General features: G+C 40.1%; 1 protein-coding gene across 1 annotated transcript in view; it reads left to right on the top strand.

Annotated features, from left to right (window-relative positions):
• Positions 1-27,524, top strand: part of LOC131795123 (sushi, von Willebrand factor type A, EGF and pentraxin domain-containing protein 1-like) — a 29,734-nt gene extending 2,210 nt beyond the window's left edge. Inside the window, 33 exon segments of the mRNA XM_059112693.2 lie at positions 137-298; positions 510-698; positions 1,419-1,622; positions 2,104-2,316; positions 2,923-3,216; positions 3,827-4,072; positions 4,958-5,170; positions 6,258-6,502; positions 8,065-8,395; positions 9,177-9,338; positions 9,824-9,985; positions 10,345-10,506; positions 11,245-11,414; positions 11,720-12,233; positions 12,609-13,028; positions 13,031-13,234; positions 13,791-14,027; positions 14,829-15,154; positions 15,977-16,115; positions 16,842-16,976; positions 17,523-17,693; positions 18,252-18,365; positions 18,740-18,862; positions 19,369-19,491; positions 20,223-20,402; positions 21,052-21,243; positions 21,825-22,016; positions 22,755-22,931; positions 23,825-23,998; positions 24,663-24,836; positions 25,168-25,503; positions 26,400-26,586; positions 27,250-27,524. Of these exon segments, the coding sequence (XP_058968676.2) occupies positions 137-298; positions 510-698; positions 1,419-1,622; positions 2,104-2,316; positions 2,923-3,216; positions 3,827-4,072; positions 4,958-5,170; positions 6,258-6,502; positions 8,065-8,395; positions 9,177-9,338; positions 9,824-9,985; positions 10,345-10,506; positions 11,245-11,414; positions 11,720-12,233; positions 12,609-13,028; positions 13,031-13,234; positions 13,791-14,027; positions 14,829-15,154; positions 15,977-16,115; positions 16,842-16,976; positions 17,523-17,693; positions 18,252-18,365; positions 18,740-18,862; positions 19,369-19,491; positions 20,223-20,402; positions 21,052-21,243; positions 21,825-22,016; positions 22,755-22,931; positions 23,825-23,998; positions 24,663-24,836; positions 25,168-25,503; positions 26,400-26,586; positions 27,250-27,448 (7,070 nt within the window). The 3' untranslated portion in view covers positions 27,449-27,524.
• Positions 27,525-27,832: the final 308 nt, after the last annotated feature.

The raw sequence follows: 27,832 nt of genomic DNA, 5'->3' as shown, positions 1-27,832 counted from the left end.
TTTATATTCTTAGATGGAAGCGTAAATATTTCCTCTAGCCTTGAGCCAGGTTAAAAGCCTTTAAAAGGCTTAATCCCAGAATTCTTCAAACGATAAGTCTGACCGTGAATTCTTTCCATTTTTCATTGTAAACTAGAATGTCCAGCCTCCACCTACAAGACATTCCTTGGCTACGCACTCTCTTGTACAGCCTGCCCTGTCAACTCAGGTCATTCGAAAAACGGCAGCATTACAAGGGGTGATTGCAAGTGCTTTGATGGATATGAAGGAACACCTGAAAACGGAAACGATTGTACACGTAAGTCATGTGTGATCCATGCTATCGTGATAGACTACGAGCAGTCCTTGCTCTTCGCAGAAGTAAAAAAAAAAAAAAATAATAATAATAATAATAATAATAATAAAAAGTCAGTTAATAACAAAAAGAAAAACTACATATTAGTGCGATATGGAAGTAAGGCGTTCCGATCTTTCGGCTCCTGTCCAATAAAGTTATTTTCTTTTGACAGTCCGCAGTTGTGATGCACTGACAATTCCCGCAAACGGCGCCCTACAAGGAAACTGCTATCGCATGTACGGATCAAGCTGCACGTTTGCGTGCAATGAGGGATTTGAACTAGGAGGAACACCCACAAGAAAATGCACTGTCGACGCTGAAAATAAAATTTTCTATAGTGGGACTCCTTGGACATGCACAGGTAAAATGAAATATCACATATATCAAAAGGTTAATCACAATTACGCTAAGAGCTCCAGATTTCAACCATGTTGTCGTCGATGAGGAAGAAGTTCGAGTGCACCATCACACAAGTAAAATTGAGAGCGAATAATCTAATAGTCATCCAGAACTTAACGAAAAGATGGGCCCACGTTTTTTTTCTTCCTTCTTTTGTAACCGCACGCAATGAAAAACTGCACTCTTTATTCATTCCTTATCACCGCACGGATTGGATGGCGGGTAGCGAAGCCAGTCAGTTTGCAGCATAGGTAATAGAACGCAGATAATTTTTTTTTAAACTCGGATTTTCGCTATACAGTAGCATTTTTTCCCTTTGGTCTCAAGGGCGTGTTCCTTAAGGAAGGGAGGGTGGACTATTAACAGCCTAAAATATGAAATTTCGTCCTTAGCGGGCATTTCCTTTTTTTTTCTTCAAAATTGGCATGTTTTGGAATAGGACGTATCCTAAGGAAACAACAAGATATTTCTATCATTCTCTCCAAAGATAACTATCAAAAAGAGAGCTAATCAAAGACAGCATGCTCGTGTATGACGGCCATTCCGCCTATGATTATGATGTAGCGGAAACATAAACAACGTAGAAGACAAGCCAACGACGCTAAGTTTTGTACAAATAAGACTTCTAAAACAGTGAAAACATGTCTAACCTAGACCGTTGTTGTCGCTGATTCGTCAATAGTTATTAGGTGCCCAGCGCAAAAAGTGGACTATGGAGAGCCTCCATCGGGTACATGCACCGATGAACACGGAAACGAAGTGGCAGACTTAGTATATGGAACAAAATGCAGTTTCACATGCAGAAGTGACCGCTACCGCGTAGGAAATGAATTCAACACATGTCAGCTGGACAAGACATGGTCACCAACAGCTCCCAGTTGCGAACGTAAGAGATTCAAACAGTTACTTGATTGAGACGCTGTAGAAACAATCTTAACCCAATGAGAGATTATCAAGTACATAGATTTTCAGCTTAGTACATTATCGGCCACTCTGCCTCTGTGGAGACGGCCGGAGTGGCCGACTTGTTGGGGCGCTGGTCTTGTTTGGTAGTCTCAGGTTCTCGCCCTCCGCCCCGCTACTCGCCAGATTTGTTTTCAGTTGCCCTGAGTTTAACTCCTTGGCTGCTCTTTGTATGGATGTACAGCTAACCAGTCTGCCTCCTGCCAATTGGGGTTCTAAGACACTATGTTCATTCCCTATGTTTATTTGTTTGAATGAATTATTTCTAAATTTGTCAACGCATAGAGAATAGTGAAATGCATCCTGCGAAATGTCATCGTAACAGTTGTTATTTTTATTATCATTGTTATAAACCTTTATTATTTATGTAACCAGGCGTATGACTGTAAGTTTACTTTTTTAAGCGATTACATGTCCTGCGTTACCCAAAGTGCCAGTTGGTACGTACAACCCATCAAGCTGTGACAATGGTACCATGACTTACCCATCGAGCTGTGAGCTGATATGTCCATCTGGTTACCACATAAATTATCTACCAACAGCAGTTGGGTCTGACTCAAGATCCTGCTTGGTAAATGGGACTTGGACGTACAGGGAAACTAGCCCGGCATGCTTAGGTATATTTTTTTGTACTCTACAAAGTAAATATGCTACCTATTTTTGAATTATCATGCATGTAACGTAATCTTCCAAGTTCTTTATTTAGAATCCGTGTTAGCCCTCTTCACACATAGCAATAGTATCCATATTCTCCACAACGGTTCTTTTAAGTTGCTAATGGCGTTTAAAGGGAGAATTTGTCTGAAAATCAGGAGTTCTTTAAATTAATGATCATTCCCTTTAGGCGATTGAAGGAGCAATCTTTATTATCCATGTCCATCTTCTTTCCTCGATGATTTTTTTTCCTCTTCAATCTTCAATCTGCCTGTTGTGAAGTGATTACCTACGGCGCTCAAATTGGTGCAAAACATCGTGTAGTGTTTCCTCTAAGTTCAAGGGTGTAGCTGGGGGAGGGGGTTCAGGAGTGCCCGTGACTCCCCTCCCCTTTTAGTTAGCTTTTTTTTTCACATTTAATAGAACATAGCGTGGAGGTTGACTTAACAATTTGGTGAGTACCCTATGGTTGACTTTGTGCGACCCGCTCCCCCCACCCTCTCTTTGAAAAATCCTGGTTACGCCATTGAAGTTACATTGTAAAATCAACATTCCCCCTTCTTTCTCAGATTTTCAACCACCTTCATTTGGCAACAGCTGCCCGACACTTTTGGAGGTAAACAACGACCCAGGAAAAAGCGTAGCGACAGTAAGCTGGAGTGTAAGTTGGACCGACAATTCTTTAATAGCGGACGAGCCAGGAATAACCGTTGACTCGTTCTCGGTCGTCTTGACAATAAATGACAAGAACGTAGACACAAGTCTTCCTAAGCTGATTGGTATTGGTACAAACAGTGTGAAGTATGTCGTCACAGATGCCGCAGGGAATTCTGGTTCGTGCTCCTTTACCGTTGCTGTTGCAGGTGAGTGCTAGCTTTTTCATGACTGGTAAGAGTATGCACAAGAGAATAAAAAGAGTTGTGTACGTGGCGCAATAAATTTGCATATAGAATTAAAGATTCGCTATAAGTTGTACCTGCCGCCCAGGGCTGTGTTCAACAACCAGCAGGTATTGATGTGACCACGATTTTTCCATATACAAGTCAGACGGGACAGATAAAGATGTTGCTTGCACGGAAAGAAGAGACCTTAAATTTATTGTTATAAGTGTGGAGTAACCTTACAGAATATCACTGCATGGACGAACAGGTGAAAAAATTTACCAGAAAAGCAGCAGTTTGCGAGACACACGTGGTGGTCCCTGCCATTTCAGTTCATTTCTGGGACGTTATGGGTCTAGGTTCCTCAGTTTTCATAATGCAGGCTTCCATTGTCGGATTTTAAGCACAACTTACGCCAATTTAAAACAGTGTGAGTAGTTAATTGCCATTCATACTTTTGAATGGCGAAAAAAGATATTCCACCGTTTCTTTGGAGCGGAGCTTACTTCCCCTTTAATCTTAATTTGCATGTCAAGATCCCGCACTAAAATCGAGTCTATCCAATATCATTGCACTGCTCTCGTTTTTGTAGATACCGAGCCACCAACTTGCGGCTACTGTCCGACCGACATCACCATAGACAACGCTACCGAAATTGAAATCAGAGTCAATTGGGACAGGCCTAATTGTACGGATAACTCTGGCAATCCACCAAACATCAATTCTAACAGACAATCTGGTGACCTGTTCAGTGTGCCAAGTTCTAGCGAAGTTGTCTATACTGTAGACGATGGCAAAAACGTGAACAAAAACTGCTCATTCAGAATAACCCTCAAGAGTGAGTATCTTGCTTAAAAGTTAAACGAATGTTTGAATGAATACCTCCTTACGGGGTAACAGTGCCTCCATCATAAAATCTTTCTGGCACAAAGGGTTTTTTTCATTTCTGGGAGTCCTATGCCAGCCTGAGTAGATTAATTCCAATTAAGGTCTAAATCCTAGACATTTACCTATGCAGGCTGCACCGATATTCACGGTGCAGCCTGCATATTGCACGGCTCCATATCACCCTTACCTCCATACCCTTTTTTGTTTTATCGAACAAATGTTCTCTGAGGGCAACTAAAAAGATCATTGTGATTTCTTTCAAGGGCATCTTTTTTTGGTTCCAACGTTCTCTCTTTCTATAAAAAATCCAGACTGTATGCATAGGAGCAAATTGTACACGATTCACCTTACTTGTCGATCCCAGTTTACCAAACTCATATCATTATGATAAAAGTTCCTAGGAAAGTCAAATTTTACACCAGCACTCCAAGGAATACCCTTTATTTGGTGTCTTAATTTGGCCTCGTAGTGTTTCATCCGAGAAAATCATTACTTTGAATTATAAACTTGTTCAGTGGGAAACAATAGTTGAGCTGCACTGAAGACCTGGCCAGGTCATTGTGCTGTGTTCTTCGACAGGACATTTTTTACGCTACCTCTCTCCACCCAGAGCTAGAGATGCAAATGAGCAACGGTGAACAGTTGGGAAATCATGAGGTAAGGCTGAGAGAGGGGAGAAGGGTAACCTGCCACGGATGAGCATCTCATTCAGGGGTAGTGGAAAATGGGGAGAAGCTTCGCCGGTGAGGGCCAGTTAGCTCGAGTGCTGACTGCATATGTTATACGGTTCTGTTGTTAAACTAGACTCATTTCCATGGTATATTTCATCTTTAAGAAAAGACCTGCCCTTTGTATGCGCCTCCGAAGAATGGTGCTTTGAGCTGTCACACCATTGGACAAGATCCCACGTGCAGCGTGCAGTGTCAATCAGGCTTCGATTTTGTTTTCAATCCTCCTTTCCTTTATTACTGTTCATCTGGAGAGTGGAAGTTTTATGGTTTGCCAAATATTCCATATTCAACAGAATTGCCCTGGCCCGATTGTTCAGGTATTTAGGTTGACATAACTGTGATCATCGGTTAAATTGTTGATACAATTACAATTACAGTTAGGAAGCCGCGTGGTCGAGTGATTAGGACGCTGGACTTGTAATCTTGTGGTTCCGGGTTCAAGTCCTCCACCCTGCCATTCTCTGGATTTGTTCTCGATCGCCCCGAGTTCAACTTCTTGGCTGCGCTGTGTAAATAGCCAACTGGTCTGCTTCCTGCCAGTTGGGATTTTCAAACCCTTTATGTCTGTTTGAAATATTTGTTCCTCTCTCCCCCTCTCTCTTTTATATTTTAAAGCGCTTAGATCAGCGCTATATGAATGGTAAATTTAATTTAATTTTCCGTGGAACCCGGCAAATTCCAGCTTTTAGGGGAAACTATAGAAATTTCGAAATAGCAAAGAGTGCGAATCGCTAATAAAAGACATAAACCAAAACAATATGCTTGGGGATAATTGATTTCGGTTTTGATGGAGAAGATTAATCAATGGATACCTTTGGAAAGTGTTTCACCAAACTGTAAAACTTCTCAAGCACGCCTTAGGCTACGGTATAAGGCTAGCCTGGAAGCTGATTTTTTCGCCCTAAATACTTAGGGAATTTCGGTTTCACTGCAAACTAGGTGCCTGTGAGTGGTAAAAAATAGTGTTAGAGAAGTTAACTTCTTCCAATGTTGTATCCCAGTAACATTTCTCCTTGGTGGAACCGAGTTTTGAATTTTTTCATGATCAACCACTGTCTAGATATAAATTTCCTTTTTATCGTTTAGATTAACAAAAGCCTAGTTAGATAATATAAACAAAAGCCTAGTTAGATAATATAAACAAAAGCCTAGTTAGATAATATAAACAAAAGCCTAGTTAGATAATATAAACAAAAGCCTAGTTAGATAATATAAACAAAAGCCTAGTTAGATAATATAAACAAAAGCCTAGTTAGATAATATAAACAAAAGCCTAGTTAGATAATATAAACAAAAGCCTAGTTAGATAATATAAACAAAAGCCTAGTTAGATAATATAAACAAAAGCCTAATTAAATAATCAATAGCTGTTCTCTTAACAAATTGGTTTCTTTATATTTGCAGCGACTGCGAATCCTTCATTTATAAAAATGTTTGGTATAGCCGGGTTCTATTACGATGGGGACTGCAATGACCCTAATGTGCAAGATCAAATAAAACAAAACTACCTTACACTTCTTAATTCCCCATTTGTTCCACCATTCTTCTGCGAGGAGAAACCTGACGAGTGTAATGTCAATACTATTGAAGTCTCATGTGGCGAAAAAACAGCTGCGCAGAGAAGGCGAAGACGAAATTCGGAAAAGGTGGTAAGTATCAGAGGGGTTCTGTAGCCTGTTTCTCGAAAGTCCTGGCGAATTAACGGGCCCAAAACTGTATTTTGGAATCAAACTTTAAAGAATAGAAAAGCAGGTTCTGACACCCTAACCAGTAAATTTTGTTTCTTTAGCTGAAAGTTTTATTGTACAATTTTCAAAACTTTTTCAACCCTTATATTTAATGAAAAGAGAACAGCTTTACAGCCCCGATAAGTTACCGGGGCGTTCGAGAAACGGGCCCCTGATTAGGAGAGTTTAAGGGGGTGATAGTTTGTCCAACATCCTCTATCATTTGACAAACCCTAAAGAAAACTTACCCCCGTGTTTCTTTAAAAAAATATTTAAGCCTTTCAGACGCCAAGTGGTGCATGGGACATCGACAAGCTTCTCCCTTATCTAATTGGTCAAAGCTGAGGGCTTGCTCCAGTTGTGGTTTTGAGTTTTGCCTCAACTGTCCTTCTCCGAGCAAGATAAATACAAACAAACATGAATTTATATGGTGATATGCAATTATTAGGTGAAGCTGAGCACGATATCCTGAATTATTAAAGCAGAGGTCTGATAATTCCTGATATCATGCGAATAACTAATTAATTAATTTATTGTTTTATCATATATTTCTTAAACAATCTGCAAAAGAAGACACTTCTCCCTGAGTTTGAGAACTCTTCACGGACGAGGGGTTTATTAGGCAGATTTTGAACTCGGCATAATAAACCAATATCTGCTGCAGATATATACAAGTCAACTTCACTCGCTACTGTATATTGATTATGCTCTCTAATGCATAATAATCTGAATTATACACGCAATATCATTGGCCCTTACTTGTGATCTATTGAAGGAAAGACGAAAAGATGACGTTACGTTGACTGAATGTTGTTGTTGTTGTTTTTTATCATGTAAAATAAATAGATTCTATGTTGCTCTGGTTTGTAAAGTAAAAGATCACCAAATAAGTCAGATGTAGTTAGAACATCGGTGACACACTCGGCTGCGTCTCGTGTGCTACGTTTAGTTTTTTGTGCGATATTTTGAAGTCATCTTTGGTCTATTACTGGAAAGACGCCGGGCAACATGGAATCTACTTGTTAAAGAAACATGTGCACATAGCTATTTATAACAAAGCTTTACAAAAGCGCGTCTTCTGATTGGCTAAAACACTCGATCCATTTGCCCGTGGGTTGCATGCTGATGCCAGTTTTTATTTTTCATCACGAAACGAAAGATGTTTGAAAGTCTAAATGTTAAAAAGAAATGTGCAGTTTGCAATCATCGAAACTCCCAAGTGCATCCATAACTCAATGATTGCGCGCTGCACGCTAACCATTTCTTAAACATACATACGTACGTACGTACATTCGTAATACTTACGTACACACGTATGCACATTCATGCTTTATTGTATAGGGGTTCTCTAGTGCTATACAAAAATTGGAAGACTGGTCAATTTGAATCCGTGTCCTCCAGATTTTTAAATCCAACTCCCGCCCCCACGCGGCTATTCTGAGTCTCACACTTGAAAGTAATTCTATTATTTTTGTCTACTCAAGGTAAATATCAAATATATATACGTTGACAAGAATACTGGGCTTACACCAGGGACTAATGACCAAAAAGGTCAGGATGATTTCAATGCACAGAAAACTAAGACTGAGGGGGACAGGACTCAAGTTCTGGACGGGATCAAGCAAGTCAACTGGGTGGAATACAAGGCAAACTCTGGTTTAGAGTTGATCGACTACAACGTCGATAACTTTAATCTCGGACATCCGGAAGCTTTTTGCTCAGAAGACGGTGCTGTGGTAAAGAAGTGTACCGCAGCCAGCTGTTTTGCTCCACCTTGTAAATGTGCCGAAGACACGGGAGATGTCACGAAGTGCAGTAAGTAAACTAATACGTTTTTGAGTACGAGAAGTTCTTTGATAACATCATGGTGCTACCAGAACAATCCAGCTCGGCTGTTCCTGTTCAGCAAAAGAACAATTCTTGAGTAATTGGAGGCCATTTATCCCGGGATTTAGGGATCATTCATCTACCAGGGGAGGGGGGAGGGGAACGAGGTTCGAAGGACTCTTGGGGATGATCACAGATCACATGGTTTTTTAGTAAGAACACTGGTCAACTTTTGTTAAATTGTTAATTTGCAAACTGCTCGAAACTTAGACACTATCGAGGTGTCAACGGGGTTTCTTGGGAGGACTCTCTGCCTCAGATCCATTTAAAATAGCAATATGGGAGTATTTTTCCAGCAATCTTCGCAGATAGTGAATATCCCTCAAATTTTCGCAATTAAAAAGGATCAAGAAAAGACTTTAGCGAGTAGCACCTAAAGTCAACCGTTAAGCAACGAGCAGTACCTCCTTCTTCGCGTTGTCCACCTCGCGGTGAAAAAATTAGCGAAGAACTAGTGATGTTAATGTGCTACGCGGAATCTTACTTTTAGTGCGCCTTACTCCAAGAGTCCCGCTGGCGTGTTAATTTAATTTTTTTCTTCACTGAATTTTTTATTGCCCCGCAAGATGGACTTAGTTGAAGAAGACAGAATGCTTGTACTCTAGTCAATCGCTGTATACATAAATTCAATCATAAATTCTCAGTTTCTCTCCAGTCTTAAACCTAAGATAATTTGGAAATGCTAAGTGATTATGTTTTCTTCTAACAGCACGTTGTCCCATTGGAACATACTACAATGTTAACAAAGATGATTGTCTTTTGTGCCCTGAGGGTCAATACAGCCCTAATGAGGGTGCCCTGGCATGCGAAAAATGCCCTGAGGGGACTTGGACACAGGGTACCAGGAAAGAAAACTTTACAGCTTGCACAGGTAATGCACATTGTTTCTTGTTTCTTCCTTGTGAGTGAAAGAGTCTCTGTGTTGAGGAATAGAGAAATAACAAATCGACAGCTTAGAGATGCTCACAAAGCTTTCTCTTTCTTTTTAATGTGTTCTTGGATGGTTCTTTGCATCATGCAATTCCTAAATCAGCGCTGGTTTACTTAAATGTCATTTCTCGACGATAATGATATGGCATAGCTACATCCTCCTGAACACCCTCTTAATTTTAGCTTCATGTGCCCGTCTATAACTGAAAAAAAGGGATTTTGGTAAGACGACTTTATTTATTGTTCAATTGCAACCACAAAATCAAGTTTCATATTTCTACAAAATTTTATAAAATTGCTGAGGTCAGGTTAGGAAAAATTTAGGTGGTTCCAAAATATTTTTCAATGCCCTTTTTTCTAAAGTTTTACTTCCTCGAGAATTCAGCATTTACTTTTGATTTATTTATCTGTATTTTAACATTACAGATGAATGTGGCCCAGGATTCTTTTCTTCAACTGGCGTAGCCAAATGTTTCGAATGTCCCACTGGAACGTACTCATCAGATCAACGTAACAAAGTTTGTACACAGTGTCCTTTAGGTACAACGACTGTCAAGGCTGCTGCTAAAGGAATTCATGACTGTGGAAGTTAGTATATTCCTCTCTCAATTGCATATTGCCAGTAAGAGCGTTTTAACTGTTTAATTGAAAACCTTCCTCACGCAAAGTCAAGGCTGTAAATAATAAATCTTTGTAGGTTTATCGATTGTCTTCTTCACCTCCCAATAAATACGCAAAAGGGAGCTGCAGTGAGTGTGGAAAAAAAATTGGAAATGGCAAAGCCTTACTATTTGTTCTCAACTCCTAAAAAACTCTACCATTTTACAAGATCCATTGCCCTTCGAAGGCTTGGATAATCAGAAGTCCATTATATCTCAGTTAATTTGCAAAAAAAAAATTTCAAAACAATATCCTTAACGGATACTTTAATATTTATTTTCACACAGTGGAATGTGCTCCAGGAACCTACTCAGACAATGGTGTAGAGCCTTGTTTACCTTGTCCACAGGGTACCTATCAACCAAATTCTGGCCAAACGACATGCCTGCCTTGTCCTGGACAAGAATCTACACATGGAACTGGGGCGAGCTCTCAAGCGTACTGTGGAGGTATGAAAATGTTTTATTTATCATTGTTATTACTTTGGGTAACCCTTGTTATTGGTGTTTTAAATGATCGAATTTGCTCTTTTATCATGTTTATATATATATATATATATATATATATATATATATACGCACATATTGTTATCCTTAAATATTTTTAAGCAGGGCCCCGAATATTATGAATAAATAAATGAATCAATTGAGCAGAAAGTTGCTTGGTGTCATGTGCACGTGATCAAAGGACCTTTCTAAATGTTAAGTGTGGGATCACGTTTCTTGTCACGAAGTCACGAGATTTACTTTTATAGCGCGAACAAGATGTCGCGCTGATCAACTGTTTCTAGATTTGTCTATACGAAAAACATTGAAAAAAAAGGGGTTTACCACGTGACATGAAGTTGCTCATTAAAAAATAGAAAACCATACAATAAGACAAGAAACAAACCAAACTACGTGAGCAAAACGAAAACATTTTTAACTGACCATCAGCCTAATTTATTTCCTCAGCATGTTCTTCTATCTTAAGTAATACTGACTAAGTGATACTGATAATGATAACTGTAATAAAAGCCTCATCACGAGGCTTCGATTACAGTTATTACCGGGTATTTGTCGAAATGGCTTTTATTAAAGAATATATTTCAATTAGAAACTTTTCCCCCTGTATACCGGTTCAGTCATGAGGATATTCAAAATGTTTGTTGGTCAACTTTATAAATTCAACGTGTAATTCTTTTTCAGAGGTTAACACTTGTATTTCGAGTCCCTGCAGCAATGGTGGAAAGTGTGTGAACACGAAAGAATCATATCGATGTGAATGTCTACCTGGCTACCAAGGGAAGAACTGCGAGACAGAAATTAATGAGTGTCTCTCGACACCATGTTACGCCTCCTCTACTTGCGTCGACAAGGTATGCTTTAGAACGAAAACTTAGTCATCACCTTTTTAAACAGAAGCACCAACTAGGGGCGAAAATAGGCGCGGATTTTTGTTCGCGGACACGATCTGTTTCGAAAAGTGAGCAGTTTTTCGGGAGCGAAGAGGTTCTTATGGTCGTATTTTTTAACAAATAAATGTATTTTCTTTTGTGACAACGGTAATCGCTGCCTTCCTCTACACGTAATAAACAATCTACCTGATCATTTATATGCATTGTGCAATACATGCATGATCGTGAATCATATATCAAACAAGTTGCATTGTTCAATTTCATAGATTGGTGCATTTGCATGTCTTTGTCCTCCGGAATACACCGGAATAGAATGTGAACTACCGTTTCTCCTCTGCACACGAGGATACTGTCAAAACGGAGCAAAGTGTATCGATAAAGCGGGAACATTCGATTGCCAGTGTCAACAAGGGTACAGTGGAAGATACTGTGAGGTGAATATCGATGAATGCGCGTCAAATCCGTGCCAAAACAACGGTGTGTGCATTAGTGGTTTAGACAAATACATGTGCAAGTGCCAACAAGGATACAGTGGTAAGAACTGCCAGATAAATATTGATGACTGCGCCGGCGATCCCTGCCAGAATAACGGGGTCTGCGTGGATGGCATTCAATCATACAGCTGTACATGCCCAGCTGGGTACTCTGGGAAAAACTGCGAAGTAGCCATCGATCATTGCGTTGGACAGCCCTGTGCTAATGGTGGCACGTGCACGAATACGCCAACAGGTTACAAATGTAGCTGTATGCCCTCATATTACGGATGTCGCTGCACTAAAGGTAGGGCGCAAATTTTTTTCCATAAGCAAAGGCACTGATAAATAGCTGTCCATTGATACTCCACTCGAGGAACGAACAGTTCCTTCAGAGTTACCGTTTGAACGCTTTACTTTGCTCTGTGATTGGTCAAGAATGGTCGCACCACTTTCTCAACCAATCAGATACAAAAATACAACTAATCACGACTTAATCGCCTGCGTTTCCCGCGCTTTTGGAAGTTAGATTGTTTTTTTATTTTTATTTCACATTGGCCCTTGCATATAGAGGAATTTTTTTTCGCCGATGTGACTACTTACCCTACTTTGGTCTTGCGTTTTACGACACTCAATCGAAAAGCACTCCATTGTAACTAATCCTGTTGTTTTGTTTCCACAGTGCTCTCCACCGACTACGACTTGTCTTTTCAAGTGCGACAAGCCAAGTCCTATTCTCGGCTCAAAAAGCAAGTTTCAGACATTAGCGCTCTAACCATCGCATTTTGGATGCGTACCAAAGACACAAACCCGGGTACAGTACTTTCCTATGCCACAACAGTGAACAACGTCTTACAGGACAATGCACTTACCCTACAAGACTACGCTGGGTTTAATCTATTTGTTAATAACAAAACTGTTTTCACGGGCGTGAAGGCAATTGACGGACAGTGGCATCATGTAGCAGTCACATGGGAAAGCTCTGGAGGCACGTGGCACTCATACAAAGACGGCGTTAAAGTGAAGAGCTCTACTGAAGCCTTTCAGCAAGGTGAAATAATAAAGGGCGGAGGCGTCTTGATTCTTGGTCAAGAACAAGATGAACTGGGGGTGGCTTTAATACCGAAGAAAACTTCATCGGCGATGTAAGTCAGATGCACATATTTGACAACGTCCTGTCTGCTACAGACATTTATAATCTGGCATACAGTTGTGATCATGTCAAAGGAAATGTTGCATCTTGGGGTGACTTCAGAGAACAGCTAGATGGAGAGTATCATGTGACTGACAAGTCATACGCTTGTGACTGTGAGTATTATGTTGGCCTATATCCTTTCTTTCAATATCTGTGGTCCACGACTATAATTTAGAAAAGCCTATGATGCCGTCGAGGGACAGTTTAACGAGTGCAAAATTTGCTTGTGTCAAACCTTAGTCAGTCCAATGACGACTGTGGCTTGAGAGGCTTAAGATTATTCAGTTACATACTTTCACTGACCCAATGGTTTGCGCGGTGAAATCCTAGTCAGGAAGTTTAGGTTCAAGCCCTGATTAGGTCACTGTGTTGTATTCTCAGGTGGGGGCAAGGAGCTTGACTCCCACAATGCCTCACTCCAACCAGGAGTATGAATGAGTAGCTGCAAATTGTCAAGGAGATGAGGAAATAATAACTTTCATTGTTGCTTCGTGTTACGAAAACTGGGATAATCTCTGACGACGTAGGCAGAGGGCTCGAGGGTAGTTGTACTTACCATGCGTTGTTCATGAGTTGAAAACGAGCAGGCTGTGATTTTATGCAAGTCTTATGAAAAATGATTCATTGCTAAACGGCTTACTGAGAAATTGTCTTCTCAATCTCTTTCAGTCAACGCTGCTCAGAGACAATTCTTCCTGACGTACAACTCATATATATCTGGAAGCGACGATAAAGTGGTGCAGAACACCTCCCCGGAAGCCTGCGCTTCGTCTTGTCGGTCGGAAGCTTCGTTCATCTGTCGATCCTTTGAGTTTGACAACTCAACCAACCGATGTGCCATGAGCAGCAAGTCGTCTTATAACACTGGACTGGCGAGTGCATCAAATTATCGATTCTTTGAGCTAAGTAAGTGCACATCACTAGCAGCTCTTATATATTCTTTATGATTCAATAGTGGTGTGTATTTTGAGGCTTTCTGTTAGTGTCACCAATAGTATTGCTGGGTAGCTTTTTGTGTTATGCTGTGGGCTTTATCAGGTAGCAGTCTTTTTTACCATTCATGAGTAAAGGGGGTAAGTTTCTAAAGGAAAATGAAAATTATCTTTCAAATCGGCCCTTTATCCCCAGAGTTTTAACGAACGCTTTTCACTCAACTAATATATTTCTGTTTTTCTTGTTGCCATGTCCCCACCAATAGCGTAGCTCCATTTTCTGCATATAACAAAGGCACGCACAACCTGTAATTCCTCAATTCACTCTGACGAAGGGCTAACGCTCGAAACTTTAGCTTTAGAAACTCTTTATAGCGGCAAATTTACATTGTCAACTCATTTGATTTAACCAAATTACTTTGTACCATTCAGTTTTTTGATCGTATCATCAAACAGAATATAGACACTATTATCATTGGGGCATCCTTTACTCACAATTTATCATTGCTAGTATCTGAATACTTTTAGGGATAACTAGAGCATTTGTTATGAATGCAATTTAATCAACTCGTAGTCTGAAGTAATACGGCAAACAGTATTAATAACATCACTGAGTTTTACTATGATGTTGCAGGGGCAACCTTTCGTACGAAACACCTCAAGGAAGGAGAGGGTGCTGTTAGTCCTTAATATTTGTCTCTTCCTTTTGCAGACTTCCTAAGAAATCTTCCTTCCCCTTGTAGACTGCCTTAACAGCCTTTCTTTCTTCTTGCAGATTGCCTTAAGAGTCTTGGTGTAGGAGCTAAAAGTCGAATCCCTGACTCTGATATGTCAGCATCATCGCAGTATGCCGCAACCCACGCCGCGAAATTTGGTCGCCTAAATGCGCAAACTCAGCAAAATTCAGCAGGACAGGTAGAGGAGAACGGAGGCTGGGCTGCTTCAACCAACAATGCTAACCAGTATCTCCAAATCAAGTTTAGCGAGGTCTTCCAGATTTCTGGGGTGATAACTCAGGGAGCAAGCGACGCTGACCAGTGGGTGACGAAGTATAGACTTGAGTACAGCAGCGACGGAGCATCTTGGACTTACTATCCTGATGTAAGTAAGAATGACTCGTTTGGCGACAAGGAATCAAATCTTTATTCGATTATGAAGGGGCTAATCGATAGCCGTAAAACGGCCAAAAAATTCAGCCGTAAGACGTAAAAATTGACCAAAATTGACCAAAGTTCTAGTGATAACAATGGAACGATATTAACCGTTAGCCGTATAAGCCATCACCTTATAGAGAAGTAATTAACAGAGGTGGTGCTTACGCAGTTTCTCCTTATGATTTCAATATATTGACCATCAAACGGGTGATAACAACAATGGGTGTTAATATCATAACACACCAATTCATTTCGTGTGTTTTATAAAGAAATTCATGGCAGTCTGGTTGAGACTTTCAAAGAGGACCTCAAGAACTACGGGATTGCAAAAGTTGAAACAAGATTGAAAATCGTGTCATTCAAGAGGGATGTAAATTAAATGAAAAAGTAATCCTCGATAGCGAGCTGAAATTTTTTAAGCAATTGCAGGAAAAAAAAGTAGGTTGAAAATATTCAAGCTACGAAGGTTTTCCAGCCGTTACCCACAAATTACTAGAAAACGAGGAGGAAAAGACAAAAAATTTGAAAAAAGAAAACCGAGGAGGCGAGCAGTTTCCACCAGTGCTAAACTGGGAGGGAAAGATCAAGTCAATTTTTAGTTAAAACATAAACAAAACACACTTGGCAAAACAACAACAACAACAGCAAAAATATAAGAAAAAAATAGAAACAAATAAATAAACCATATTGAAAAATTAAGAAGAAATAGTTAAGACATTGAGCATTATCTGTTCTTCCTCTTAAATATGAACACATTGAAATCTTTCAGACTCTTAATGGCAACAGTGACCGCAATACTGAGGTCCGCAATGAAGTCAGATTGTTTCAAGCCATGTATCTTCGATTCAGACCCCAAGAATGGTATGGCCATATAACGATGAGAGTTGATGTGAATGGTTGTCCATTGCGTAAGTGCAAATATTTGAATTTTTTTCGTTACTGAGGTGTTCATTACATCATTCTTACCAAATGTGTCAACGGGAATATGGAGCCCACGTCTTAACTTTAGAAAAAAACAACCTTCTGCCAATAACGTGAAACAAACAGCTAGATTTAACATAGATATAACTTTAATATAACCTTGTTGTGTTGTGGAATAATTATTTCTCTATGTACAGGTTTTCCACTTTCTATTCAATGTGAATTCCTCTATGATTTATATCATATCTGATGAAATATTTGTGGGACGGGGGGGGGGAGGGGGGGGGCTTACTTTGTGGCATGACTCGGTCACTCCAATTTTATTCATAGTTCACTACCGACTTACTACGGGAATAAATGGTCTATCATGTCACCTGTCATTTGGATGATGCCAAGAATAAAAATACTAATACTAATGTTAATGATCATAATAATGATGATGCTTATGATGATTATCTTAACGATAATAATAAGTGTTATTATATAATCTATCAGAAACAAAAATATATTATTTACTCGAGCGAGGCGATTACTTTAACATTACAAGAGTGATGATTCGCTACAAAGTAGAAAAAACGCTCAGTGGAAGAAGAAAATTATAAAAAAGATGCTTGTATGGCATTTTAGAACAACATTGCAGGATCATAAACGTGACCGCTTGTGAATCAGAGAAAAAACTTTAAGACAAGAATTGTACATTTTTTTCTCCAAAGCTGTCGCCAAACCAGCAGATAACACGGATGAATGCAGCAACTCACCTTGTAAGAATGGAGCAGCGTGTGTTAACAGATATAATGACTACCTCTGTATGTGCCCCGGTGGCTTTACCGGAAAGAACTGCGATACAGGTGAGCAACCGCTATACAGTCTGGGGAAAGGACGATAGAGTTAACCACGGATAATCGACGTAATAAACGAGACCAGCTTAACAGATACTCAGGCATACCGAGAAATACAGACTGACAACACTCGGGTTGGATATGCATCATAAAATAGAGGAGGGACAAAGGAAACACATAGGCAGCTAAAGAAAGTTAGGCAAACAAGACGAGAAGCCGTTCTGCAGATATATGATTGGTAAAGCGAAAATTCAGGGAACGAAGAGGCACATAGACAAACCGAGAGTCATACAGACGACATACAGATAGATTCACTCAGATGGGCAACAAAACAAAGCTTACATGCAATCAGGGTAGAAAAAAAAGACAGACTTCCTTACACGTATAGACACGCAATTGAATGAAAGATGAAGAAGAATAGAGCAAATAAATAACCAATGGAATAAAACTGTGAGTTGTTGACACGTGGGACAGCCTAGCAAAGGAATCACCAGTGTCGTAAAGATGTTACTTATTTTAATAATGAGAGCTTACCTTGAATTTATTTCTGTTTAGCGACCAACTGTAGACCAATCGGTGCACCACTTTACGGCTCAAAGTCTGGTTCCAGTTACAACGCAGGAAGCACAATCACATTTACTTGTAACGCTGGTTATACCATGCGGGGATCTTCGTCCAGAACGTGCCAGGGAGGAGGATGGACTGGGTCCCACCCAAGATGTCCGGGTATGTATCATCAGCTTTTTGAGCATGATCGGTTTCGACATTTTCCCGCCATTTTTCAGGTACCTTTTACTCAGGGTCATAAAATAAGTTAGGAGAATGTGCTGCCTTTGGTCTGTTATCCGCAAATGGTTCGGCATTCTCTCCTCTTGGATAGATAGGACGTTAAACTGTAGGTCCCATCTCCTGCATCTTCTCTGTGCCGGTTCGCAAGGGACGTGTGAGATCCCACTCACTTCTCGTAAAAAGGGGAACGTAGAATCACTCTGTTAAATATCACAAATGAATGAACACATTTTGTGACTTGGATAAAAATTTTTCTTTTTAATACCCATGTATAACCTTCGAAATAGCACAAAACTTAAAAAGTGACACAAAATATAATGGTAACGAAAAATGTAACTACTTTCCTATTGGACAATGTAATTAGTGGTTACACAACATGTACTGATAAAAGCCACGCTAAATGTAATGACGCAAAATATAATAACCTTTTCACAAATCTCTCCCTGATCATTTCAAATTTTATTGATGTAACTGACTTAATTTCTTCCTTCTCAGATACGGATGAGTGTGCCAATAATCCTTGTAACCAGTTTTGCACAAACACTAACGGTGGATACGTCTGCCATTGTCATAAAGGATATGAGCTTCAAGGAAATACCAACTGTGTTGGTAGGATAAGAGATGACATTTATCGCATCCTTAAATATGCATTTCTCTTTATATTTTCTTTAACAGGATATTCAAACAACGACACAACTTAGCTTTGAGTTTTAGAAACCACAGAGCTCTCAAATTTACAAGTCTAATCATCAGCTGCTTGGGCGTGGAAAGAAAAAGCAGCAACAACTATTACTTCGATCTCAGCTACTTCGATTTGTCAGTACAGAGATTACTCAAGACTGTCCATGAAGATGAATTGCATGAATTTTTCTGAGCGAGTTTGACAAGTAAACATTAAAAAACACGAAACTGACAGAACCAATTCAGGGCTAAGAACTTTTCATTTTGTGATTGTTTATGTTCTCGTTATGTTCGTTTTCCAGATATTAACGAATGCTCAACTGAGAACGGAGGCTGTTCCCACTCTTGTCACAACTCTGCTGGTGCATTCTCATGTTCCTGTCCAACCGGGCTCGCACTGGATTCTGGTAAAAGAAGCTGTCAGGGTAGGATTTTATAAATATATGCTATGATTAATTTGACGAAAGGATAACTGATATGATTCTTTCTGCATACTAACTGTATTCAAATTAACTAAGAGATGAGAGAAAGAGAGAAGGCCATAAATTTTCTAATCAATATTGCAACTAAGCACGTTGACTTTCAGTGGTCAATCCTCGCATTCCTTGAAAAATTTGCTGTTCTGTTGTTTTAACGATGGAAGAGGTAGTCGATGGAAGAGGTAGTCGATGGAAGAGGTAGCCGTTGTTTCCTGGATTTTTTTGCAGTATAAAAATAGTTTACATTTTAATTGATTTATCGATATTTTTTCGATATCAAAAGACCTAAGTAGTGAAAATGACCTTGGCAACTACGACTTAGAAGTAAGTAAATCATGGTGAGTAACATTCATGAGTCAAGAGAAAGAGAACAATAACCATGACGCCATTAATACCTCTGATACCAATTACAGTAGTCGTGGTCCTCACGCCATCTCATTTTTCGCTTTCAGATGTCGACGAGTGTGCTACTAACAATGGTGGCTGTGAACATTCTTGCGTCAACACATACCAGTCCTTCACCTGTGTTTGCAGACAGGGATACACTTTGGGCGGGGATAAAAAGACCTGCCAAGGTAACTGAATGCGGGTATGATTCGGTAATGCGAGCTTTCAGTGAAACGCTTGAGTAAACTCTCCCTATAGGTAATAACATGATTTCGGGTGAGTGCAATTTGGTGCTAATAAGCTCGAGTATATTTTTTTAAGACAAAAAAATTGCAACGAGAAAGTCAAGAAAGACGAAATTTTGAAAGCGTGCGCGCTATTTGTTATTTGTACTCGCATACGTTTTCAGCCAATCAGACGGGAGTAATTTTTTTTCAAGTACATTATTCACACACTCACATCAGCAATATTTTCTATACATTTCTTATGGTGCCAACAGTGAGAATTCATTCAACATTCACAAGCCTTTTTGGTCGGTGATCATTTCCTGTATTCTCATGACCTCAACTTATGATTGATTATAAGGAGAAATTAGATGCTAGTCACCCTTAGAAGTTGGAGGATTAAAAACTGATTGAACAGTTTTATAGAAAACGAGAAAATCAATTACTGTCACTTTGAAACGTGTTGTCCATTTTCCTACGCAAAACTCCCGTTTGGGAACACTTGGAACCTGAATATGACATTTAATATGATGATAACACACGTTTTAAAATTAAAAGCTTGCTCACTTTCAAAACGGTTGCAGTAAAATCACCATCATGATGTGATTGCATTAATCTTATTCAGCCTTCAGTTCGGATCACCATCTACCAATCATATAATCATCATTTTGCATGTTGTTCTTTCATCTTTGCAGCAATTTCATGTCCCAGTTTAAGCAACCCTGGCAACGGAAACGTGGCACTGAGTTCGGGGCTTGTTTTGGGAAGCACCGCAACGTACACTTGCAATAATGGCTACCGAGGCTCATACGGAAGCTCAAAATACTACTGCCAGGCAGATGGGCAATGGTCGGGTAAAATACCTACCTGCACACGTAAGTGTATCAGACACTGTAATATTGAAAGGTGACAAAGTTTTAAAATGTTACAATTGATGCCAAACTTTTTTCCAAAAATATATAACTAATTATGCGCTGATCAAGAACCCAACATTTCAATTTGACCAGAAGCACGTGCACCCAAAACCACGTGCATTACATTGCCAACCTGATCAGAATCACGTGCATGACATTGCCTCTTAATTATGGCTCTTGATACCGATAGAGCGGCATTAACAGAGGATTGCAAAAATACATGCAGTAGAGGATCCAGGATTTATTGATCGGAGGGTGATTCAGAATCTTTTATAAAATAAAGCCTAGATAAGCTGAGACATCTTTCTAGGAAAATAATTTTAGATACTTCAAATTAAGTAGTTTCTTGTAATACGGTCATGCAGGAATTGTGGCCGTTACGTTTAATGGAGGGGGGGAGAGTTTGGTTCTGGATTCCCTGAACCTTCCTCTTGGGTCTGTCTCCCATATGTACAGGGAGAGTAGCCACACTCACGACTTGCTTCATGGAAACCATCATGGCTTGAACAATAATGCTTAATTCAAGTTTCTTGTAAACATCTTTTTATTCAATCCCACAAAGACTGAAAGAGTTGTACCAAAACAAATGAATTTCTTTTTGTCACTAAAGGTGTCCAGTGTGCAGAAATCGGAGAAGTAGAAAACGCCAATCCAGTTGCTTTAACTGGGCAAGAAGGCGGAAAAAATGTTCTTAATACCAAGGCAACCTTCTCGTGTAAAGCAAACTACGCTATGGTGGGTGATGCAGTTAGGACGTGTCAGCAAGACGGAACATGGAGTGGAACTCAACCCAGATGTATCGGTAGGTTGCACTCGCGCTCTTTTAGCTAATGTAAAAGTTCTTAGTTTGGAAAGGAGTGCAGTGAGCAGAGTGCTCGCTTCCCACCATTGTGCTCCGGGTGCTATTCCCGGACCTGGCGTCACATGTAGCCTGAGTTTGTTGCTGGCTATTTTCGTCCTTCATCGAAGGATTTTTCTCCGGGTTCTCCGGAATTCAACATTCCAAATTCCAATTCGATTTAGAACCTGGCCTTAGGGCAAGTAAGAAATAGATTTCATGCAATAGATGTCTTGAAAAAGGAAAGGAAGGAAAAGAATTTTAGAGTACACAGCAGACTCTGCCAAAAAGATGTTGAGTTCACTTCGATTACAAATTCGTCGGCAATTTTTGCTTCCGTCCAGTGTGCCTTGTTTTAGTTTTCTTCTTCGAGATGCACTCGTTTATCTTTCCTTCCATGTCTTTTTACGTTAAGTAATCGTTGTGAACTAACTTCTTAAAACTCCTCGATGATTTATATCAAACGGATGCCGCACTCAGTTGATATATATAATATTTGCGCAACTGAATAAGAAGGGTTACTTACGCTAATCTCTCTATCACAGCTTCTTTCTGTAGTCCAGTACCAGTCCCTGCTAATGGCGCGGTTCAAGGTTATCGGTATGAACTGGGGGCTACTCTTCGCATCACTTGCAACGAGGGCTACAATATGGTTCCAGCAAGCTCTGCATTCAGGACTTGCATTGCAGATGGCAAAGGAGGAGGAAAATGGTCAGAGACAGATCCTGTCTGCGAATGTAAGGGCTCTATGATAAGTACCTATTGACTGAAAAGGAGGGCCGGACGGGAAAATTTTTGGCTCGAGGTGATGACGTATTGACCGAGTACCAAAAATTTTCCTTTCCGCTCCTCTCAGTCAGTCAACATATATTTTATCATCTGACCACTGCCACTCTCTTTCTTTCTCGTTCCTTTTTGCTCGCATCTTCTGGGCCGTGCGGCTTTTTCCAGCCCTGCACACGCCGTCGTGCTCAGCCCTCAGACGTGGAACTTTAATTTTGTATTTTTTTCTTTAATTGAAAACGCGCGTGGGACTTAATTGGCTGTTTGCAGCCTTGTCGGACTTATATGCGAATTCCGCACGGTTATATGTAACCCGTAAATCTATCACCATGATAAATGTCCAAAATCTTCTGCGTAGGAACCGAGTACATCTACATATAACATTTGTATGGAACAGTACAAGAAAAACACGAACGCCAATAAAAATTGATGTGGAACATTCTGATTGTTAGATAATATTCTCAGTGTACTCTTGCGACAAGTTTCGTATCATATTTTATGAGCTGAATGGGAGTAGTCGGCCAATCAGAAAGCGGACTTTCAAAAAGCCTACTTTTATCAGCTTGATGTACGTCCAGTTTTATTTTTGCAGAAGAACCGAGTGCATATGCATTTACATGCATCATTTCTATGGTACAGTATAATAAAAGGGTGTAATTCAAATTATCTTTTGCTCTCTCTTCCAAATCTAGTGGTAGACTGTGGTGACCCGGGCGACCCTTACGGTGGATACCGTCATCTAGCAACTGACACTAAGTACCAGGCCAAAGTGACATACACCTGCAAAGCAGACCATCATTTGGAGGGAGATGAAAGCCAAACATGTCAGGCTGACGGACAATGGAGTGGAACAAAACCTGTTTGCTTAGGTATGCACAGTTGACTTAATAAAATATTTCTCATGACAAGTTTGCGATGGGCAACTTTTTCTCAGTACCAAACAAAAAAAAATATTGATTTCCTACTCGGGACGTTTCGTTTTGTGCCGAAAAAAGCATTTCTGATTTCCTCCGTGGAATCCCCTCGAAAAGACTACCACATATTCCAACTATAGTGCCGTCCAGCTAAAGACATATTTTTGCGTGAACAACTTAAAAAATGAATGAGCAACAATTCTGTGTGATGACGGGTACTACAAAAGAATCCACAAATTACCTTGGTCTTCCTGTTGTAATAACAAGGCCAATAGGCCAACTGACAGACGTGTACTTAGCTGCCAAGCCTTTGATTTGGAGTGAGGCTGAAGGTGACCTTGTTGTGATAGAGACCAGTGTCTAGTTAGCATGATAACAGAGAGATTTACATTTGAAAAGCAGCAAGGTTTGTATCATAAAAAGGTCACCCTTAGCCTTACTCCTGTTCAAAGGCTTGACAACCAAGCACACAACGGTAAAATGGACTATTATGGTGGATCAATGGTGAATCGTTTGACTAAAAGAACTTATTCCACTTTCACACCAACAAAACATGTTTAGATAAACCAGGTTGAACTGAATGAAAGTCAGAGACAGTTGACTGAATTTTTGACTGAATGAGACTGAATTTTTCATAATATTCAAGTGGTCACTAGCTCGTACTCTCAATGTGCTATATTTGAAGTCGAAAAACTTGAAAAAGTTTTAAAAACAGTGTTTAAAACAAGTGTTTAAAGAGTGTTTAACAAACGACATTAAAAACGTGTTTAATTTTTTTTTATGAATGATGTATTCCTTGGGCTTGATAAATACACTAACAACACATTTTTTACATTAAAAACTCAAAGAGCGATCCTGTGGTAACCCTGGTACTCCTACAAATGGAAAGAAGGATTCCACCAATTACAAGTATGGGTCTGTCATCAGTTTCAGCTGTGATGTCGGTTACAATTTGGTGGGATCTCAAACTCGGACGTGTCAGACAAATGGAAAATGGACTGGAACACAGCCTACATGCCCAAGTAAACGAACTGACCCTTTTTATATTCATTTTTTGCAAGAGCTTAGGAATAGGAAGTTTTGTTTCAAGGGTGTGGCCAGGGGGTCCTGGGGTGCTCGTGACAACCCTCTCCCATTGTGAGCCTTTCTTTGTGACATCGAGTAAAACACAGCGTGGAGGTCGACACGAGAATCTGGTGAACACCTGGTGTGACCCCCCTTTAAAAAATCCCGGCTACGCTCCCGTGTTTCCATTTGCTTCTTGAGTCAACCCTTTCCCAATAGCAGCTTTTAAAAAACATTGGTTCAAAATAGAGCGTGTGCGGTAATGACAAACTTTGAAATAAGATTAACACTGTAGCACAAATTATTTCTTGGTGCTCAAACGTGCTGAGGCCGTGGAAACACTCTCTTAATTCCTGCGAGTCTGCGTGTAGGTCGCGCGAAACTGCGTGAAAGGGATTTTGGGACATTAAGACGCGATTGTCATACGAGATGATGAACGTATCAATCAGTTAGCTTCTTGTATCTCTCCTTACAGCCCCTTGTTAAATTTAGGGTGGTTCTTATAGAAGAGAGAGATGAGAAAAAAGAATTAACAGTAGGGGGGGGGGTGTCTATATCTACAGATGTATCCAGCCGGGGTATGTACATATCTAAAAAAACAAATGTTTGTTTTATTTGCAGTCGTTAGCTGCGGTGATCCTGGCGCGCCGGCCAATGGCGTCAGGTACGGAGACACATTTACCTATCAGAGCGTTGTAATTCTTGAATGTGACCCTAAGTACAAACTTGTTGGAGACCTCACTAGGACTTGCCAAGCGAATGGACAGTGGTCCAAATCCCAACCCACATGCCAATGTAAGTAGATCATTGATGTTCCTTATTCTGTGTGTGATACGACATTCTTTTTGGAATATTCTTGGGTTGGGCACGCGCGTAATAGAACCAGACTTAGCCTTACAGTCTCTTGGACGGTAAGAGAGAGACCGGTCAGGACAAGAAGAGGTGAAACAGGGTTTTAACATGCGTGAGAGGTAACAATCAATCCTTTCGCTTAAAAGATATTTGTTGCTCAAGTAACAAAAAAACTGTAAGCCCCCAAACTACCCACCCCCTCTGAATCTGCCACCTGACCTTTATTAGATAGAAAGAGAACCATTTATTGACCATCTCCGTAATCTGCTCATAGCAACGAGCTGCGGCACATTTTTAACCGGACCAAGCGGGACTGTCACATCGACAAACTATCCTGGAAATTACAACGACAACGAATACTGCACATGGCAGATTCAAGTTCCGGTGAACAAGAAAATTAGACTCGACTTCACTGAATTTAAGACGGAGACTGGGAAAGATTTGTTGATGATCTACGATACAAGTCGCTATGATAGTCCGATTATCGCATTTGACGGAACCACTTACAAACCACCGCCGTTCACCTCATCTGGAAATGTCTTACGAGTTCGATTCATCAGTGATGGAGCCACCAATAGGAAAGGATTTAGTTTCAACTACAAGCAAGTCGGTAAGTACACAATGTTCAGTTAACTTTAATTAGCCGATTAACTATTCTTCTTATTCTGATCGCTTTCACGAAGGGCTAACGCTCGAAACGTCGACTTTAGAAATCCCCTACGGCAGCCAGTTTACGTTATCAACACAGGTGATAAAACCAACTGACGTAGCACAACAGTTTATTTAGATGCTAACTCCCTACTTCCTCTTATTTATCTTATGGTTTATGCATTTGAAGCTGAATTTAACTTACATCGTGACCGGAGTCGCAGGAGTAATAAGAGGCGGATAGAGATTCGATGCGGTGAAAATTAAACCAACGGAATCGGAAGGCGAGTGCAGATGCCGATTGTGAATCTGCGAAAATTGAATTGCTGGAGGCGTAGGCGATCGGTTGGCCTGAGAACTTGCATTGTGACTGGTTGATTATTCTGCGTCTGCTTGCGACTCCGACAATCTAGTTTTCACCAAAAGAAATGGTGAAGTCTTCTGACTTCTATTCCGTCAAGCTTCATTACTCGGCATGAGACTCCAATTCTCATCTTTCACAAAGCTGGAAGCGCTTTTAGGTCTTCGAACACGATTTCGAATCTGACTCTGAATTAAGGAAAAATCAGCCTTTAGAAAGTAAGAGATATTAAAATGTTGGAGTATGAAAATGAATTATGAAAATCATTCCTTTATAAGGGTCTTAATGGGGTGACGGCTTTTACAGCTAACGGTTAAAACGTAGGCAAAAAATTGGTCAATCTTTTACGCCAGATGGCTAAAGGTTGACCCCTTTGAGACCTTCCTTAATGTGCTGTGAACGATTGATAAGGAGCTGAATTAATTTTAGCTTGCTTCAAGGGAACATTGTCATCAGACGATGCGTTCTTCTCTTACTTAATTCCCTTATTGCACTAGACACAAATTGCGGAGGCACATATGAGGAGGGAAGTGGCACCATCTTGTCCCCAGGCTTCCCTGGCGGTTACGCCGACAATCTTGATTGTATGTGGCTGCTTTATCGCGCCGTGGAATATCCTGAGTTTATCTTCACTGAATTCGAAACGGAAAGTAACTATGATCTAGTGTCTATCTCCAGCGGGAGGTGAGTTGCAGTTATCATACCTCATACCTCAGTTACCCTAATCGCTCTGACGAAGGGCTAACGCTCGAAACGTCAGCTTTTTTACCCTTTACGGTGGCTAATTTACGTTTTCAACCCAGTTGTTAACACTAAATTACCTACCGATATATTCGCTTAGTACCTTGCACTTCGTGCTGTAATGAAAACTTGTCTGAATAAATAAATAGAGTAATGCCAGATCAGTACAACGACAATTACAACAATATCTAATATACTTTTCTTTTGGAGTCATTTGCAACTTTTTCTGGCCCACGGGTAGCCAATGTTAGTCTTAGCAGGCCAGTCTATAAAAATCTAATTACAAACAGTACAATACAACAAGAGGAAAAAGAAACACAAATAACGAATAGTTTATAAAATGTAAAACGAAGGAAAAAATGGAAGCATTTACTTTAGATATTCATTTCAATAATCATCTCACATATCACATCACCTCTTACTTTTCACGTTTGTGATTTTCTGATGTGCATCAATAACTGAATCTTCCTCTTGGAGAACGCTGAATAGTATGTTTTGTTTCTTGAATTCCAATGAATTTTTTTGTAGCGCTCTCAAAAACTATGATGTAATCTCAAGCAAGCTACGAAGGAACTATAACTCTCAATTTGTTTTTTTATTAAACAGGTTTGCCGAAAAGACGTTGACGAACGGATGGGGAGGGCATGCCCTTCCGTCGGGTTCTTTTTACGACGAATCAAATCACTACCTTTGGGTTCGATTTACCACCAACGGCGGAAATGGGGATGGACGATTCCACAAAGGGTGGAGTGGGAAATACCAGAAATACTATCCCTATGTCAACAAGAAGAAGAGAAGAAAGTAATGCGGCAACAGGGGGGGGAGGGGAGGGGGGATACCTCCCTGGCATAATAAAGATGCAAATGCAAGAAAATGATATGTAATACCGAGTGATAATAAAGGTTGAACCAACATATACTCATGTTTCAGTGTTATCCATCATCACGCCTTTGTCAAAAGTTTATTTCTTAACTTGCAGGATCTTCAATTTCTTCTCCCAACTGAAAGCGGTACGTTTCTTCGGCGGCCAGTTCTTGGAATAAAGCTGTAACCGTAACCTAAAATCTATCACTTATTCAATTCTTTTCTCTGTTGTTACTTGTTACTAATGTACAGAGTCAAGAAAGACGTAAATTTTAACATCGCACGCTATTTGTAATTTTGCAGATGTGTTACAACCTTGCACTCG

This window comes from Pocillopora verrucosa, chromosome 14 (genome assembly GCF_036669915.1).
Source record: "Pocillopora verrucosa isolate sample1 chromosome 14, ASM3666991v2, whole genome shotgun sequence".
In the NCBI taxonomy this organism is placed as follows: Eukaryota; Metazoa; Cnidaria; class Anthozoa; order Scleractinia; family Pocilloporidae; genus Pocillopora; species Pocillopora verrucosa.
Note: the sequence above shows the minus strand (reverse complement) of the source record. Positions and strands in the feature narration are given on the sequence as shown.